Here is a 17,704-nt window from a genome sequence, read left to right on the forward strand (position 1 = left end):
ATTTCACTTGATGTGCTGATTTTACGAAACCCCATTATGACTGTTCAGATGACAGTTGTGCAGTAATTCTTACCCTTACTGCAAAAAGTAGATTCAAATGGATTAAAGCAGCATTTTATGCAGATTCAAATTAGTGAGCAGTAGTTTTGCAAGTCTCTTTCGGTGTCGTTTTGTTGAAGTGTGAAAAGTTGAGAGCTCTTTGCAGAGTACAGTAAAGGTTTTGCCCCCGTATTTTATTTTTTTTGTGCTATTTTTTAAATCCCTTTGTTAGACATAGATTACTGCAGCATGACCATAGATGCAGAAAACATGAAGCTAAATAATACCAAAATTTTTCCATCTCTCTGTCTCTCTCTCTCTCAACACAGCTGCCCTTGAAGTGGTCTCAAGGGTACTAAATAATCAGATTGATTTCATCATTTAAGGATAGTAAGTTCATTCCTTCTTATATTCTTTTGGTTATATGCTTAGGATTCTTTTTTGCTGTAAATCATGTCATGGTGTTGTATTTATCTTTTGCATGCTAGTGAATCTCTGGAGCCAGAATGCCTCTGTACACTTTTGCAGTGACCCATCTGATTCAAATTGTCAGTAAATGTCAGTGTGCTCGTTTCAGTGATGGCATGAGTATTTAGACAGGTCCCATATTTTACAGATGAGATGGTGCTTTAGGCAATGTTTGCCCTGTCTCTCACAATCATTTTGATAAGAGCTGATCTTGAAACCATCAGTCCAGGAAAATAAAGTTTCTTTCAGCATGTTTGAGTAAGTGCAATTCAGCCTTCCTGCTGTGTGTTTCTTGCAGTGAGTCCTCTGAGATTTGGAGTGTGCTCTTCATATTTGTAGAGGAAACATGTATGCCTACAGAAACTGTTTGAGTTGTCGTGCTTGTCCTTGACAATAAAAACCTGTTATTCTGAGCAGCAGGCAGTTTCTTGCTCTATCAGCTCATTTACTATCATCTGGATTTCCCCAGTGTGCCTGCTGTTTTAAAAAACATCAAATAGTGAATTTTCTAGACTTACCACTTTATAATTTCCCCTCCCAATATCTACCTGCTACAGTTTTGTGTTTTATCCCTTTATGCTGTCTTCATTGCAGTAGATGTTTCCATCTAGACATAAATGGGCAAAAATAATACTTCTTGCCAGATTTACACAGTACCTGGCTGCAAGTAGAAATGGGGACAAATGACAGTGGAAATAGGTCTTAAATATAAACTCTTCCATGAGTTATAGTTAAATTTAATCATATCTTTGGCTATTCAGCTTTCTCAATATTGCATCAACTACTTAAACAATTTACTTCACACACAGTGGTTCTTTACATAGTTACAAAACTAAAGTGGATGGAATAAAATGGTAATGAATAGGTATGCCATCCATCAACATACATTCCCAGTACCTGTCTATTTTTCTTCACTCACTGCCTCTATTACAGTTCCGCAAGTGTCTCCCCTGTTTGAATTTCATTTGTTGCCATGGATTTTTACTTTGTGCATCTATTTAATTTTTATCTTCATCACCTATTCTGTGAGCTTGGCTCCCCTGTGCAGTTAGAGCCACTCAAGTGTAATACAAAATGGCATTTAGCAACGGTATTCTTTGAAAAATATAGGCTATGTTGTGTTTTTATCTTAATATCAAAAATCAACTGCTCGACTGAAATAAACTTGTTATATTTTTCTCTCTTTCAAAATCTTGTCTCCAAGGTTCATCACACTGCAGTCTTTGTATGTTTAACCTGGAGACATGGTGTGTGCTATTTAAAAGTGAAATTTAAGCTCTCTCATATGAAATTTGCTTTAACTTCAAGTTCATTTGAAAAAGTCTAATTTTTATAGACAGTGAAAGAAATGTCTTAGTTTAAAAGGTTAGAGGAAGAAGTGAGAGTAAACTGAATCTTTTTTAAGACACTTAATGATCACTCTCAATTTTGTAAGATGCACCCTTTAATTGTTTTTACAACCAATTACAATGATGTAATGTTTTTCAATGCAAAAATACTGTGAGTAAGCTAAAAGTAAGCTTACAGACAAGTTATTGGTTTTGGATCCATGTAGATATTTGGTTTTTATATTTAGAATAGTTGCCTAGTGCAAGAGTTTCCTGTTGTACAATTCAAGTAATGGAATTTGAATGTTCTTTTTGTGAATATAAATTTTATTTTAAAAATGCCCCACTGTTAACCTGAAGTGAGAAAAATGCACATTAAATTACCTTGCAATTCTAAATTACACTAAGTTACGACTTTGCACAACTTTGTCATGTTTGTCATATGCATTGGGCCTGTGATTGACTGGCAATCTGTCTACTGTGCCTCCCACACATTTACTGCTGGAGATGGCACAGGTAACCTTTGACCCTGACCGGGAACAAGCTCGTAGATTCGAAAGATAGATGGCAGGAATCAAACATTACAATAAAAAAGTGGTATTTTACTCATTCTCCTCAATATTCGACGAGTCAGACTATGCAGCTCTATCAGATTTAGAGTAACATTAGAGGTTATTTAATTTTAAACAGAATAAATAACCCCTTAGTCTGAGAGGAAACCTTTGGAGATAAGCATTTTTTTTTTTTACATTTTACAAAATGCAAAAAATGTCACCTTCACCTGATGCGCTGACAAATTTGAACTCTATGCAGTATTATAGAAGTAAAATACTATACAAATGTAGTCTGCTCATCTAAATAGAAAATCTGTGGGTGGGTTAAGCTCAATGATAAATGCTCTTCTGTCCCTGAAGAACAATTATACAAGTTACATAACTGTTCTTGGGATGCTGCCTTGTTACAAAAGACGTACAATTTGCAAGTGGTAAATCAGCCATGTAACTGGTGGAGTCATGTAACTCCACCAGCTCCATGGCTGCTGAAGATACTTCAATACAGGTATATCAGTGCTAAATTTCTCTATTGTACCACATTGTTTGTTTAAAAAAAAGAAAAAAGAAAAACAAAAACTGTGCTCTCAGAGAGAATATTTGATTTACGAATTAACAAGACAAAACAGGAATTATTTTCACTGCGCAACTCTGACATACCTTATTGTATTCTAGAGAGAATAAGGCATATAAGATTAGAATAATACATACATAAAATCGTGTGCTGCACATTCCTTTCCATTTCTCTTCTAAATAATTTATGAGCTTAGAACAACATTTATTTAAAAAATAACCAGGGACCATCCTTGAAGATATGGAATTAATTTTCTTTAATAAGTGCAATAGATTGTTAAAAGAAGGTATTAATGAAAGGCCAACCAAACAAGGACTTGGTGGCTGTGAACAGATGCACTTTTCTAAACCATAGAAAGCCTAAATCTAGACTCTTTCTCCTAATTATAGATGTACGACTACAGCAATCAAACTCCACACTTATCCACCAGTAGAAAAAATGCCTCTTAAGTGTAGAGAAGTAAGAATTTATTAGCAAATTGCTCTGTACAATAGAGTAGAAAAAATATTACAATATAATTAAATAAGCCAGGTATATTTTCTGACTGCTTAGCGTCATTTATTTTATACCTTCTGTTGAACTGTATTAGCTTTCATTTTAATTATTTTTTCCCAAAGTATGCCATTATGTTAAAGTTAAATTATAATTACTAATGTCGAAATCTTTCCTGGTAAAAAAAAAAACTTGCTGCTTCAGAAGACAAACTTGCACACGCAGATTAACACATGGGGCGTTTTATTTTTTAAAATGATATTTTTTTTCATATAAAAGAGAATGAACAAAATAAAAAAAAAATAATGATAATGAAACACTGGATTCTGAGCATATTGAATTATTCTGAGCTTATTTTTTTTGTCCCCTTTGGCATTTAGTCTTTCCTGTTTGCAAAAGCTTTTCCCAAAGCCAAGGGGAGTTTATTGGCAACATCTTTAGAACACATTCTGGAAGACATCCAAAAAAAAAAAAAATTAATAATGCTATTGTAGAAACAGTAGAGGAGATGCACAATGTATTGAAGACCCTGGTCTCCACCAGCGCTCAGATTGTCAAGAACTGGCATATGTACAAAAAAACCCTCAGAGATTTTAAGATATTCATTTTATAAACATTTTTAGAAATCGTTTCTCAGACTTGAAAAACACTACTTGCATATTCATAAACCATGCAAATGTAGAGGAGAATGTTTTGTTTGTGTGAACAGGGTCCATTCAGCATTTCTTCTTTTTTATTTATTAGCTTACACACAATGGTGTTAAAATAAACTAAATAAATAAAGCCACAATAAATTGAAGGCTTCATATAGACAATTAATTACGCCCGATAGTCATTTTATTGTGTACACCTATACAGTTCCTTGTGAAAACAACTAATGCATAGTCACATGGCAACAATTAGGAAGAGGAAGAAAGGGAATATACCAGGAACTACTAAAACAATGGGCCGGCCTGTGTGATCAAAAACTGATGATCCTCTGGGATTTTGACACATAAACATTATTTGTAATCACAGAACATGATCAAACATGGTCAAAATATCTTGTGAGCAAAAGTTGTAGGCAAAGACGTTTTGTCCGCATCAGAGGTTAGTGGTAAATAGACAGACTGGTCTGAGATCATAGAGAAGTAACAGTAGCTAAAATAAAACTGATTTATGCAGAATGCCATCTCGGAATGCAACATATGTCAAATTTTGAAGCAGATGTGCTATTACAGCAGAAGACCTCACAGGGTGCCTGAGTAGTACAGTTTACAGAGGCTCAGGAAAATTAGATGAAAACAGATTGGAAATATTGATTGGAAACATTGTGTTGTCCAATGAGCTTGAATTCTAGTTTTCAAATCAAAATTGCACAATGGGGTGGGGGATGCTTCGGAGCACACGTTAGGCACCTAAGTACCACCTATGCATTGTTTAAATAGGGCAACCTACTTGAGTGTTGTTGATGATCATGTCTGTCCCGTGATGAACACTGCAAAACCCTCTTATGACTATTTATAAATAACCATAAAATAGCCAGTTTGTCTGAATTAGCACATCTTTGTTTCAGGACCAAACATGCTGATTATAACTATCTTAATTGGTAGCACTAAAACTAACAGGAAGTTAAGATATTTACTGCATTGTTAAAAGTATCTTGTAAGAAGCAACTTAATCCAGACACTTTGCACCTCTTGCTTGTTCTCAGTTATTTGACTTGTTACCCTCTAGTAGTTCAATCAATTCTTTTTGAACATAAACAATAAACCAAAGCAAAACAAGCCCCACAAACTAAAAAGTTTTTTTTTTCTCCCAAAGCCGTACCAAGGCTGAACTCCAAATTGCATAGATTCAGCAAATTCCAACACTTGCCTTCTTTGCTAAACTGTTACACCCTAACACTATTGTATCATATATAGAATGAATCCAAAGAACAGCAACAATTGTGATAAGCATCGTACTTTATTGGGTGAAAATACATATACAATATCTAACTGGTGCAATTTATGTCTGCTATCTCCCTTACCACTTATATTTATTCTGTATTCGTATATCTATTAGCCATGCTGCACTTTTTCTACTATGGTTTCATTTGTGGAGATGCAGTAGAGCTTAATAAAGAAAATCAAAAGACCCCACAAATACACGCCAAGGTTCAAACTGTGTCTGTGTGATACATTTATAATAGAGTCAGATTAACAGATAAACAGATGTACAAATGGTGCTGCTCAGCGGCACAAAGAGAAATGATGAGGAGCATGGAGTCTGTTCTGCTTCACTGTTGCATAGGTTTCATTTGGATGGATCCGTATATCTGATCCGTCAAATGATTCAGTAACTTGCCCCAGTTTTTTTAAGGACTACTTTTGCATTAAGAATCAATTATATGCACTGTTTTGTTTTATGGGTTTGTTGATTATCTGTTTTGCTCAAGTCTTTCTTTGGATTTCTTGGTTGTAAAGTTAATCTAACGTATTCCATTCGTCAATGATCAGCTCTTGTGAAAAATTGTCAATAGACAGAATCATGTTTTTATACATTCTTTGAGCTTCGATGATTCTACCTTATTTCAGGGATGAGAGGAAACTGTATACCCTACACTGAGTGCTTAATAGCATCAGTCAGTCTTAACTTCATTTTCGTTTTCTTTAAGTCATTTTTTTAGTTACATTTGAGAAGGAGTTAAATACAGCTCAACATAATTTCTACTTTCAAACATACACAAGTTATACATGCCACAAAAAGACAAACATGACTTGGACCAGTATGTCTTATAAAGTGCCTGATATATCATTTGTTGTGAAATGGTGTGATACAAATGCACTGAATTCAATTAAATAGATGCACCCAGTACCACCAGAGATGACCACTTTCTCTGAGCTAAAAGTAAAACATGATCCTTGTTTTCACTTTGTTGTATCCATTATAGCTGGTTCGATGCTGAAGATACAGAGCGTCATTCACTTGAATGACAAATGTCGTAATAAAAGTGTAATATTTTTGCACCTAATCAGACACCTTTGGGATTAGGCAGTATTTTCAAATAAACAAAGCTGCTTCAGGTTGAAACTGACAACATCTTTTTCCATCCAGGTGTCACTGCAGCATGTACTGCCCTGGGCAAAGAACCAAATTTCCCATATTAGTGAAGGAACACATAAAAGTACAACATGTATTACAAGCTTACCTAAAAGGGTGTCCATTTTAGCTAACTACCAGTTTTATGCAATTAGTTCATTCTTAAAGTTAGACAGAAGAACATGTATGGACATTTTAACCTCTGTTACTTTAAAAAAAAATCATTTTGTTGTTTTCTTCATGTAGTTTTGTTGGTAGAAGTGTTGCTGACTTTAATCTTTGCCTTTTGTTAAGATCTCTTTTATTTAAATTCTCTTTTAACATTATACCATCAACCTACGTGGTTGATGGTATAATCAAGCCGATTATAGGTGTAAATCGACTTCTTGGGTAGAACCCATTTCCTTTGAACTTTTTTGAGTTAAATAAACTTGCAAAAAACAATAAAAATCCAAAAAATCCAATGACAGATCAAAGCTGCTGATAACATATTTTCTTTCTTGATATGTGAACATTAATAATTGAAGCAAGCTTATATTCCTGTTTATGTTGACCCAAATATTGAGCTCTTGCAGAAGTACAAATTTGCAAATACTTACCATTGTTTGGCATCTGCATCACAGTTGCAGTCGTACTTAGGATCGGTGCAGTTTTTGTCTATGCCACAGGCACACTTTTCTATTCCAGGTCCTGATCCGCCCCAATAAAAATGCTTCTCGCTGCCTCGGCCAACCCACCATGTGTAAGGGGGCCCATCTATGAATGAAACACAAAATGCAAAGGGCAACCTGTCAGTCTTTTTCATCCTTTATGTATCCGCTGTACTGCTTATTTGACTCCATGCAGAAAAGCAAAACAACAGACGAAAATGCAAACAAGTATGGAGGAGGTAAAATTGTTTGTTGAACCCTTTAAATTCAATATGTTGAAACACCAATAACACCCAAACATTTTGTTAAGGTTTCTTTAAATAAGACAATACTGACTACTGATAGCTGCCTGCTGAATGAAATTCATTTGCTCACCATGTTTAGACACATTAGTACCTCTGAGACTGGCAGACACACCTAGTCACAGATCAATCAAGGGAGTTTACAACATAAACACAGGTTCAGTGTTGCAGTTTTATTAATTTGTACACCAGGCATGTGCGTATAAAAAATGTCAGAGTACCTATAAGCTCTTTTGAGTGCATCTCTTTATGCTGCTTGTGTGGATGTGTCCATTGTTAGATAAAAGGTGAAGAACTGCTGACTGTCAATAAGAGATGTAATATTGTTTTCTTTGCCTTGAACAATATTTTCTGGCATGTGACGGTAACTATGCTGAGAGATAAGTGCGAATACATAGGTGGCAGGCAATATATCATCGCAAACTAAAATATATAAAAAAAAAACAATATGAGGTTTAAAAGAATATTAGGTTTCTAACTTTATTCCTAGGAAATAAACTGGATGGTCGATAACAGTTTATAAAATGCCATCAAAGCCAATGGAATCTCTTGAGCCATCCTTTTTACAAAAAGGGATTGAAGCAGACTCTTGATGAAGCAAAACTGCATTGAGAGGCTTGATATATTGCATTATCACAGTGTGTGGGGCTAAACTCTAGGAGGAAGCTAAAAATGTGTCTATGTGTCTCTTTACTGAAGGGGGTGTGTATGCGTGTGTGCGTGCTCGGCCTTGGTGACCCACGGTTTTATTGCTCTTGTGAAGAGAATTAGCTTCATCTCTCTTCAGGCCACTGTTCAGACAAGCCATCATCAGTAGGATTAACAGCGCTGCCTCAAGAGACTTCCTCGTGCTCTCACTTTATGTGTTCGTGTAACTGTCTTCTTGCTGTTGCACTCCCATACAAGTGAGAGTAAGTTTATCTGGTACCGTTTCAGCCTCATACTTAGAGCAGCGATCCCATAGCACAGCCAACCTGGCCAGAATATTCACAAGAGCCACTCATCTTGTTAAGTCATTGACCCTGAAAGGGATCTGTAGCCTCTTTGAACATGTTCAAAATGAAAGACAAGTGAATGTAAGTATGGTCCTCTCACTTAAGTAGATCTTTCGAGCAGAAACTGATTGAAGAAAAAAAAAAAAAAAGTCATACCAAAAACGTATTGCACGTTGTACATGATGGCTATTTAGATGCAGAATTTTTCACTAGCATGTCAGGTATCTTTTTGTTTCCCTCATTGCAAGTCCATATTTATTGTTCAATGATCATTGAACAATAAATCTGTCATATTTGAAAGACTTTGTATTTGTGTATTTTTTTTCTGTACTCTAAGGTTTGCATTGTGTATCGGTTAAGCTTTCATATAGAGATTAAATCTTTAATTTTAGTTTCTCTTTGCAGACCTTTGTTTCTATCTGACACTTTAGTTTTTATGTTCTCTGTATTTGATGTACTTCCTTTTTTGCTTTGCATTCCTCTTTTATAATTTCATTGTTACAGTTGGACTTGGGATTTTGGGTGATACTTGCTATTCTTAGTTTCATGATTGCTTAGTTTGTGGTTTCTGCTTCTACTCAATCATTCATTCCATTAGATTCTCCCAGGTCTCGTAACTTTCTTGTCATTCACTCAGCTGGTCTCCCTTTTCCGTCAGTATACCTGTTTCTTTTTCCAGTGACCACCTCTCTCTGTGTGTGTTCATTTTGTGAAATGAACGCACACAGATGCTGATTCACCCCTGCTGGAATTTTGTTTTTGCTCTGGTCTTTGAAAGCTAGACTTTGTTTTCCATTATTAAGACCTTTTGTTTTATGTATCAACCCTCCCTCCAGTATCCCTGCTTTCCCATATTTGTGTCCTTCAGTCACCCACATGATATAAACCTTCACATATTAGGTAACACAAAACCTTTTTACATTTCTAAACTAAAATATTTCTAAACTAAAATAATAAAATAAATAATAAAATAATTTATTTAATAATTTATTATTAGGAAATAAATAATAAAATAATGAAATAATAAAATATAAATTGCACAAAGTAGACAGTATCATTAAAGCAAAAACTAAACCAAAAAGAAACAACAAAAAAAACCCATCACTATTATTTAAACATGCACCGACTTTTAGATTTTGTTAAAAAAATGTCCTCAGCCTTGGCAAGTTCTGTTGATTTGCATCATATTTTCCCAAACTCTTTGAAGTTTCCCCACCAACATCACAAGCCTCTTTACAGCAAGAGCCATGAAAAATGACCGAAGCACCAGCATGGCCGTGGAAACAAAAATAAAAACTGTTCTACAAAGGGTAAATCGAGAGTAGGAGAGACGATGAGAAGAACATATTATATCGTAAATAAATTCTAGCCGCCTTCACAGTAATGAGAAAGTTGATTAGGAATATGTGAAACAGTCACATGTACTGTACATATATCACACATGTTAAGTAGTTCAATACTGTTCTGTATATTGTTTATTTGTTTTATTAGACAAAGAAACTTTCTCCTGATGTCTTTTTTTTTGAGCACCAGTTGCTTGGTTTGTGTTTTGGCATGCTCCATGTTTTTTTTAACTGATAACATGCTGATTACTGAGCACAGCTGTTTCTTGATTTGCTTAGAGCATGAATAGTTTTCAAAACTTCAAACTTTGCATTATTATTTCTCACATTTCTCATTTTCTTTTACTTTGTTTACAAAGCTTCATTGACAGGGAACTGTCTTTTTAGGCTACAGCTATCCTGGATGGTATTATGATCTACCTCACAGGTGTCAAACTCCGGTCCTGGTGGGTCGGTGTCCTGCAACTTTTAGATGTCACTCTGCTGCACCACACCTGAATAGAATAATTAGGTCATTACAAAGCTCTGGAGAACTTATCTACAGAAGGAGGAGGTAATTAAGCCATTTCATTCCAGCGTTTTGTACCTGTGGCACATCTAAAAACTGCAGGACACCGGCCCTTGAGGACTGGAGTTTGACACCCCTGATCTACAGGAACCATTTTGCACATTTGCAGCAGGTGCCTGCTGCAAATGTGCTAACTTTGCACATGTGCACATTTACATAATGGGCAGAATTCAATCAATCAATCATGAATTGCATTTAAATGCAATTCAATCTGCATTGAAAATCAATCATTGAATCAATGGGCAGAATAATTCTGCCCATTATTCTGAAAAACGATTCAGAATAATGGGCACAATTTCTAAAAACCAAGACGAAAAATGGATGTGAGGTAGGTGCAAGAAAAAGTGGGGTAAAATCCCACATCCTCTTCATGAAGGCAGCAGCCAAAATTATGGTTTAGATCTGATTTAATAGAGCAAGTATAGCTAAGTGGAGGTATCAGTGAAGCCAGCCCTTTCTGTGGCCCTCTGCTTCACGCTTGCTCCTGTCTTCTAATGTGTAAAATTGAAGGCCAGGACTGCATTGTCCCAAAAGGTCAAGGTAATCTACTGCTTTGTGCCACACATCTGCTGGAAACTGTCCAAACAAAAGGTCCAAACAAAGCTGAGCCAAATGAAGAGTGCTTGGACACTGAGGTGGCAGGATGTAGATGATTCTCAGCTGCAGAGGAAGGGGTGTATTAATGTGGTGCAGGGACAAGTGCCAGGTAGTACTGATTGGCACAACTGTGGAGCATTACTAATCAGTCTCCCTCTCTCATTATAGGGAGTATTGTAGCCAAAAACTAAGAAACATCAGTCTCACAAAGAGTTGCCACCATATGGTGGCCACAATCTATGAACTGTTCAAAGCTCCCTATTGCAAATAAATAAATAAAAAATAATAATAATGATCTTGTTTATGGGGGGAGGAAAGTAAGTGCACTGACAGATTTTATTGCTCTGTTATAATCCTGATTGGGAAAACTGGGAGATTTCCTGGTGGGCTGGTCTGACATTTGGAGAGAAGTTGTCTTTGTATTTAACCTGATGTAAAACGGTCAGTGCTCATGGTCATTGTTTAAAAGAAGGAAAGTAGAAAGTATATAATCTCTAAACACTTATTTGAAGAAAATACATTTTCTGATATCATGGAAAAGGATGTGTTGAATAGAATATTGTTTGACATGTGCACTCATGTTAAAATCTACACTGTGAAGCAAAAACACACTATATTACAAAGCCTTAAAAAAGAGTGGACTATTGTTGATTTAACATGTTCTATTATATACAAAAGGTATCAATAACAATAGTTTGCTATCTAAAGTGGGCTGGTCTGAGGCATGAAGCTCCATCACATAACTTTCCAATTAAATGGATTTAGTTTTGTGGTTGTAAAGTTGATAGCATTGGAAAAAAAAACACAAATCCATGTACATTTTTCTGTTACTACTCTGACTAAACTCTCTGAGGCTGCAGTGATTAAGTAAAACATTTAAGCTCACAAATTAGTTGCTTTTTTTCTTGTCTCATGGAAAGAACATAAAAAGTAAAAATCACTTAATAATTTGCCAATTAGCTTCAATACCTTATCAAAGTTCTCTCTATTTTTGTAGGGAAAAATAACAAAAACTAAGTATTCCAGTGCCAAAATGACACACTTGACCACTTTCATATCTTGGGTTTCTGTGATAGGAGGGAAGATGAGAGGAGGCAGGAGGATGGGGAATGGTGGGGCATCAGGTGGAATGGGAGCCATGTATTCTGCCAGTTTAAGTCTCCTGTGTGGTTTGGTTTGTTCTGCCAACACAAACAACTCCTGAGTGGAGAAAGAGAGAGGAAAAAGAGTGGAAAGAGAGATGAGAGCACAGCAGCACTGATGGGTGAAGATGTTAGGGAGGAGAGATGAAATCAGCCTGGCACAGAGTTCAGATGAAGATCCGCAGAGAGAGGCCTCTGCCAAGACGGCTCAGAGTGGCTTCTTTTGGTGTGTAGGTGTGTCCTTGTGTCTTTGAGAAGAAAAAAAGTAGGCACCTCTTCAAGGGACAAAACTTGCAAGGTAAAAAGTGTGATTAGTGTACACATTTGTGCAAGTCTATCTAGTGCAATTAAATATAATGTGTTTAACATCCATCCATCCATCCATCCATCCACTGTTAAAAATAACCAGCTTTATAAAAGCTTAGACAGCGTTTGTCTGTTCTTTATAACCTTAACTCTCTGCATCTATCCTAATCCCTTGCTGCTTCACCACCAAATCCCCCCACAAACATGGATAATGTTTATAGGAGAGGAGAAAGCAGCCATGACAGATTGATAAGGCCTGGAGTTGTGTTCCTCCTCTGTCCTCAGGGACAACCACACAGCAGCACTTGTTGTGATCTATTTGTTACTTAAGTAATATACAAAAATGCGTACACACAACCACCCACGCACCCACCCACCCACAGACACACTCAGTTATTTATCTCCTCTCTTATCCAGGAGGTTAATGTCCACATCTTCATCATGTCTGCTCTGCTTTGTTGAAACTCCCACAACTAAAGACAGATTGAGCCGCAGAGAGAAGACACAGAGGGGAACAGATGCAGTAGGACAGAGATAGGGGGTTAAGAGATAGGAATAATGACAGTAAGAAAAACAGACACAGTAATGCAGGAAAATGAGAGATTTTGCTGTGTGAATGAAAAGGGGCCTTATAGTTTCGTTCTGTAATAAACATTCATCTTCAGTGAGCAATCTGATGCAAAAATGGTAGGCAGAAAACTCATATTTGAGTTTTTTTCCTGATAAACCTAAATATCAGTTGTCACAGTCAATTTCTATCTTTTTGCCTGACATTGCCTCCAGTCTATCCCACTTTGATGATTGAGGGGATTCAAATTTCCTATATCAAGCACTTGAGAGTCACAGACAGTTTGAGAACGAATTGAGTTATGCTGAGTGGGCAGCGGTTGGCCCTGTTTTTGGTTTTTTATTTATTTTTTGGCCATCCACAAGTCGTGTCAGAGGACGTTAGTTGGTCCCTGTCCATGATGAAGAATTCTAACAATTTCCTCCGAGGGCCCACTTTGTGACAGTAGGCAGAAAAATAACACTGCTTTTGAAATTTAATGAACTGGACATTGTAAGAGATAGACAGTTGTTCACATTGCTAAAATGTTTCTGTGTATTGAATGGTATAGTAATTGTTGTATTATTAATGGTCATTATGTAAAAATACCAACTTGACATAATTAGGTCATTTCCTTTATACCAACTGAAGGTAACACAATCAGTTACGTAATTTTGTTATAAAAATGCTGGATATATCAAACATAACCTAAAAGAAACTTGGCTTCACAATTTAACGTCTTCAAATTGGGCTTTAAGTAGCTCCTGCTCTTTCTGACACTGTGCCTTCAGCATGTGCATTGACACATTAACAACCACTGTTGCTCTGAGAAGTAGCTCGTATGATGACCTCAGCAGATACGCACTTCCACCAGGTATTTGCTAATTGCTACTGGCGCTAGTCTTAAGGAGCTCAGAGGTGGAACTGCGTGGCTCTTGTGAGGTGGAATCTCGGCTCTCAACTTGCAGCTTGGAGGAGGCGCTCCATGGAAAACGCAGTGCTTGGTGAGATCAAGCTTTTTCTGCACCCCTGAATGGCTGCCACTGGAGATTAAAGGATTTCTCAAACATGCATGGAAGTATCAAAGCAACACTCCAGGTAGGTTTTTGATGAGGGAATGAAATTATAACGTGATGTAATGCTCAAGAAAGAACATTTTCCAGTAATTTCTGTGATTTATGTTTTTTATCTCGTTATGGTGCAGTGTGTATATTGAGAGCTAGCAAGAGGCAGCTAGATTTAGTCCTCACACTTTCACTGTATTTTGTAGATGTTCTCACACTGACCATACAAAGCCAGGTCTCCATGACTAAATGACTACATTTAAAGTGTCCTATCGTAGATGAAAAGTAATATATGTTTTAGTAATATATGCATTGGCACTGCAGCATCACATATCTATTGCCTCTTAAAGCAACATGGCGTGAGTTTACTCAGTACAAGAAATCACCATTAGAAAAGGAAAAAAGTGCCCATTTGTTTTATTACCCAATCTATCCCATGAACCACGCAACGCAGGGACTGTTCCACATTTCCTTGATCGTCAGTCGTGTATAGATCCTTGGGCTGCACGGTGTGAATGTGAATCAATGATCTTCTGCACTTTATGATCTAATGAGAACAGTTAACCATATTATTAAAAAAGGCAAAAGTCTATCTTATAGATTCAGGCTTTTACTTTGATAGAAACCAACCATCAGAAGATATAAAACGGGCTTAGCTTAGTCACACACTGATGCCCCTTTTGGACACACATACATTTTCTATCCTGGCATGGTTTCACATTAAGCCATGGATCGATTTGTCTATATTTGAGTGACACTGGTTTTTGTTCTTTGTTGCCCTCCTTTGTCTGGGTTTCTATTTGTTGTGAAGAGATCCTCGTCTCTCCACTCTCCACAGACTGGTCCCTGTTAGCGTCCTATCCTCTCCAAATCTCTGGTTTTATAGAGAGGCTGCAGGGAGGCACATTAGCTATGCCCTAGGTTGTCTCCCGAGAGCTACAGATAATGCAGTGAGTGTTTGTGTGGGAGAGAAACTGAAAGCATTTATACACCCCTCTCTTTCTTCCCCTTCATTTCTTTATCTTGAGGACTCCATGTGTCTCTGTTTATTCTCCTCTTTTCAACTTTTAATACAGCTTGGTGATTTTGCCTGGATCCCTTGTCACTTTCTTTGTCTCAATCCTTCTCTTCTCCTCAACCACCTATCCATCAAATTAGTTTGAGAACCACTGTTCATTCCTGGCCCTGCCATAACTTCCCTCATCCTTATGAATCCAACATATGTAGGTCTCTCTCTCTTTCTCCCTCTATTTTGAGCTCCCCTCTTTCTCCTTGCTCTCTTATATCGCTCAGTCTCAGGGGACTGCTCTTTATCTCTCTACCTAATATGTCTATCTACCTTCCTTTTGCACGGCTGGATCTCTTGCTTTACCAGGCTCCTCTTTTCCTCCCTCTCTCATATCTGCCTTCCACACATTTTTCTCAAATTCTTCTATTGCTCAGTCTCAGTGGCCTTTCTCCCTCTTTTTGCACCATATCGGACCATCTATCTCATGTCTCCATGACTCTTTCCTGGCATCTAATCTCTTTATGTTCTCATTAGTCCAGACTATAATCTGCCCTTTCATGTATGTTAAAAGTAAACTCCCTTGCTCTGATCCCTATCTGAAGCTGGATTTGAAATGTACTGCCTTTCCCATCCATTTATTTTGGTTTGATCTGAAAGGGAATGCTATGCATACTAAAATGTTAAACAGCTGTGATTGCTGAATTTTTGCAACTTACAATTAGTGGCTAAGTAAGTATGGGTGAAATGGTTATTTAAAAATGAAAAGTGAACAAATGAGCAATAATTTTTAGGTACAGTAGTATTACCAAAATTGAGAATAATGAAAAAGTAACTTTCTTCAAGAAGTTTCCCAATATTTTGTTAGTATTTTGATAATTGACTTTTAAAGTCTATGAATGTCAGTATCCTTCCACAAGCTTCTCATTATAGCTTGCTGGAGTTTTGGCCCACTCCTCATGACAGAACAGATGTCAGTCAAGTATGAAGGCCAATTTGCCTTCAAACCTTTTCTACTTTGCTTACAAACTTCCTAAAAGTCTGAGATCAGAGTCAATGTTTAGTGCTGACTACTCCAAAACATCAGCTATGTTTTTCTTAAAAGAGATCTACTTTGCTTCCTTTTAAACAAGTTAGGATAGGTCTATAGACTACACAAGACATGTTCAATACAGCCTTTTCATAAAAGCATTCTCAGATAATTAAATTTCACCCATTTAGTTCTGCCTATTTTGAGCTTCTTTCAGAATGGTCTTTTTTAGGGAACCATCACTTTTATGCAGCTAAGCTCAGTGGCCATTGGATTTGCACCCCCAAAACCAATGTTTACACCTGCACTTTACACATGTGAAAATACCTGCAAAACAGATGTTCAGTTTAACAACTGTATTTACATATTTGACCCTGAGTAGTAACCAAAAACATAAGAAGAGAAAGTGCATGAACACGCTGTTCATTGCAGCTAAGAACAAAAATATTTATCTTTTCCAGCAGCCATTGTAGAATGTATAAGTGGAAGTAAGAAAAAAAAAAGTGGAAAAAGTGAATCTTGCATAGATCCAACAAAATACCAATATCAATCCAGTTGAACCTTAATTCACACTTAGATGCCAAAAAAAAGAAAATATCAAGGCAATAACAATAAAAAAATAAATACTATAAAATAAAACATTTAAAACCAACAAACTTGGTTCAGTACATTGATATAAAGTGAAAAAACTCAAATTGCATTCTAATTTTAAAACGTAAGCATTTTCATTAACTATTAAATGTAAAGCTGTGCTTGGCATGGAGGTGGTGCAGGGGTAAAGTGATGTGTTGATTACTACATAAGACTAGCTGTAGTCTTAGATGTTGATTATGATAATATTGTTGCAATATTGTTACACAGTACAGACCTAACTGCTGCCTTTTCGTGGTTTTATAGGTCACAAAAAGACCTGTAAAGTGATGTTATTTTGTTTACTTGTGGGACTTTTCTAGCAGCTTTTTTATGTACATTTTCCACTATTATATCCACATTACTGATAAATAATTCTAAACAAACCTGGTCATGTAAATGTGATGCAAAACCATTAGCCTGGCAGTGAAACCTTAGCTTTTTGATCATGGTCTTGTTTTATTAAAAGTAATCACAGGCTACTTCACCCCTGCCTCAAAGGAGAACAAATTTTGAATCATATCACCCAGTTCTGGCCTGAGCTTGACAATAAACACGTGACATTTTGCCTGATTTCTTATACAAACAGATGGTGGTCTATGCAGCAGGACATAGGAGGAGAAAAAGTGTAGCTATTTTTACACCTGAATACTTTAAAACTTTATCTGGTGAGAGTCACTGACGGTAATGCTTGCTATTATTTCTTCAATTAACAATGTTTACTCTGTTACCCTGCAAAGTAAACAAGCTTCAGCTAATCGTCCACTTGCTGCATGTAACATTGTGCTCTCTCCACCTTCTGCTGCAATTAGGCTAGTTAGCAACATGTTATGCATTGATTTTCAACAAACTCCTATTCACCTGTGTTTCTCCTGTTTTGCCTCCTCTTCCTTTCTTCCTTTGCTGAGCAGCCGAGAACTTTGGCCTCTTTGAAATTATGTCATGTTAACATTTTCACTGTAATAATACTGTGAAATGATGACCAAGGCCGGCTGGATGCTGTGTGCTT

General features: G+C 36.6%; 1 protein-coding gene across 2 annotated transcripts in view; it reads right to left on the bottom strand.

Moving 5' to 3' along the window:
* Positions 1-17,704, bottom strand: part of cntnap2a (contactin associated protein 2a) — a 286,799-nt gene that overhangs the window by 68,603 nt on the left and 200,492 nt on the right. For both annotated transcript variants that reach the window (XM_028005083.1, XM_028005081.1), the window contains exon 16: positions 7,115-7,271. In XM_028005083.1, the coding sequence (XP_027860884.1) occupies positions 7,115-7,271 (157 nt within the window). The remainder of the gene's footprint in view (positions 1-7,114; positions 7,272-17,704) is intronic.

Source organism: Xiphophorus couchianus, chromosome 21 (genome assembly GCF_001444195.1).
Source record: "Xiphophorus couchianus chromosome 21, X_couchianus-1.0, whole genome shotgun sequence".
NCBI lineage: Eukaryota > Metazoa > Chordata > Actinopteri > Cyprinodontiformes > Poeciliidae > Xiphophorus > Xiphophorus couchianus.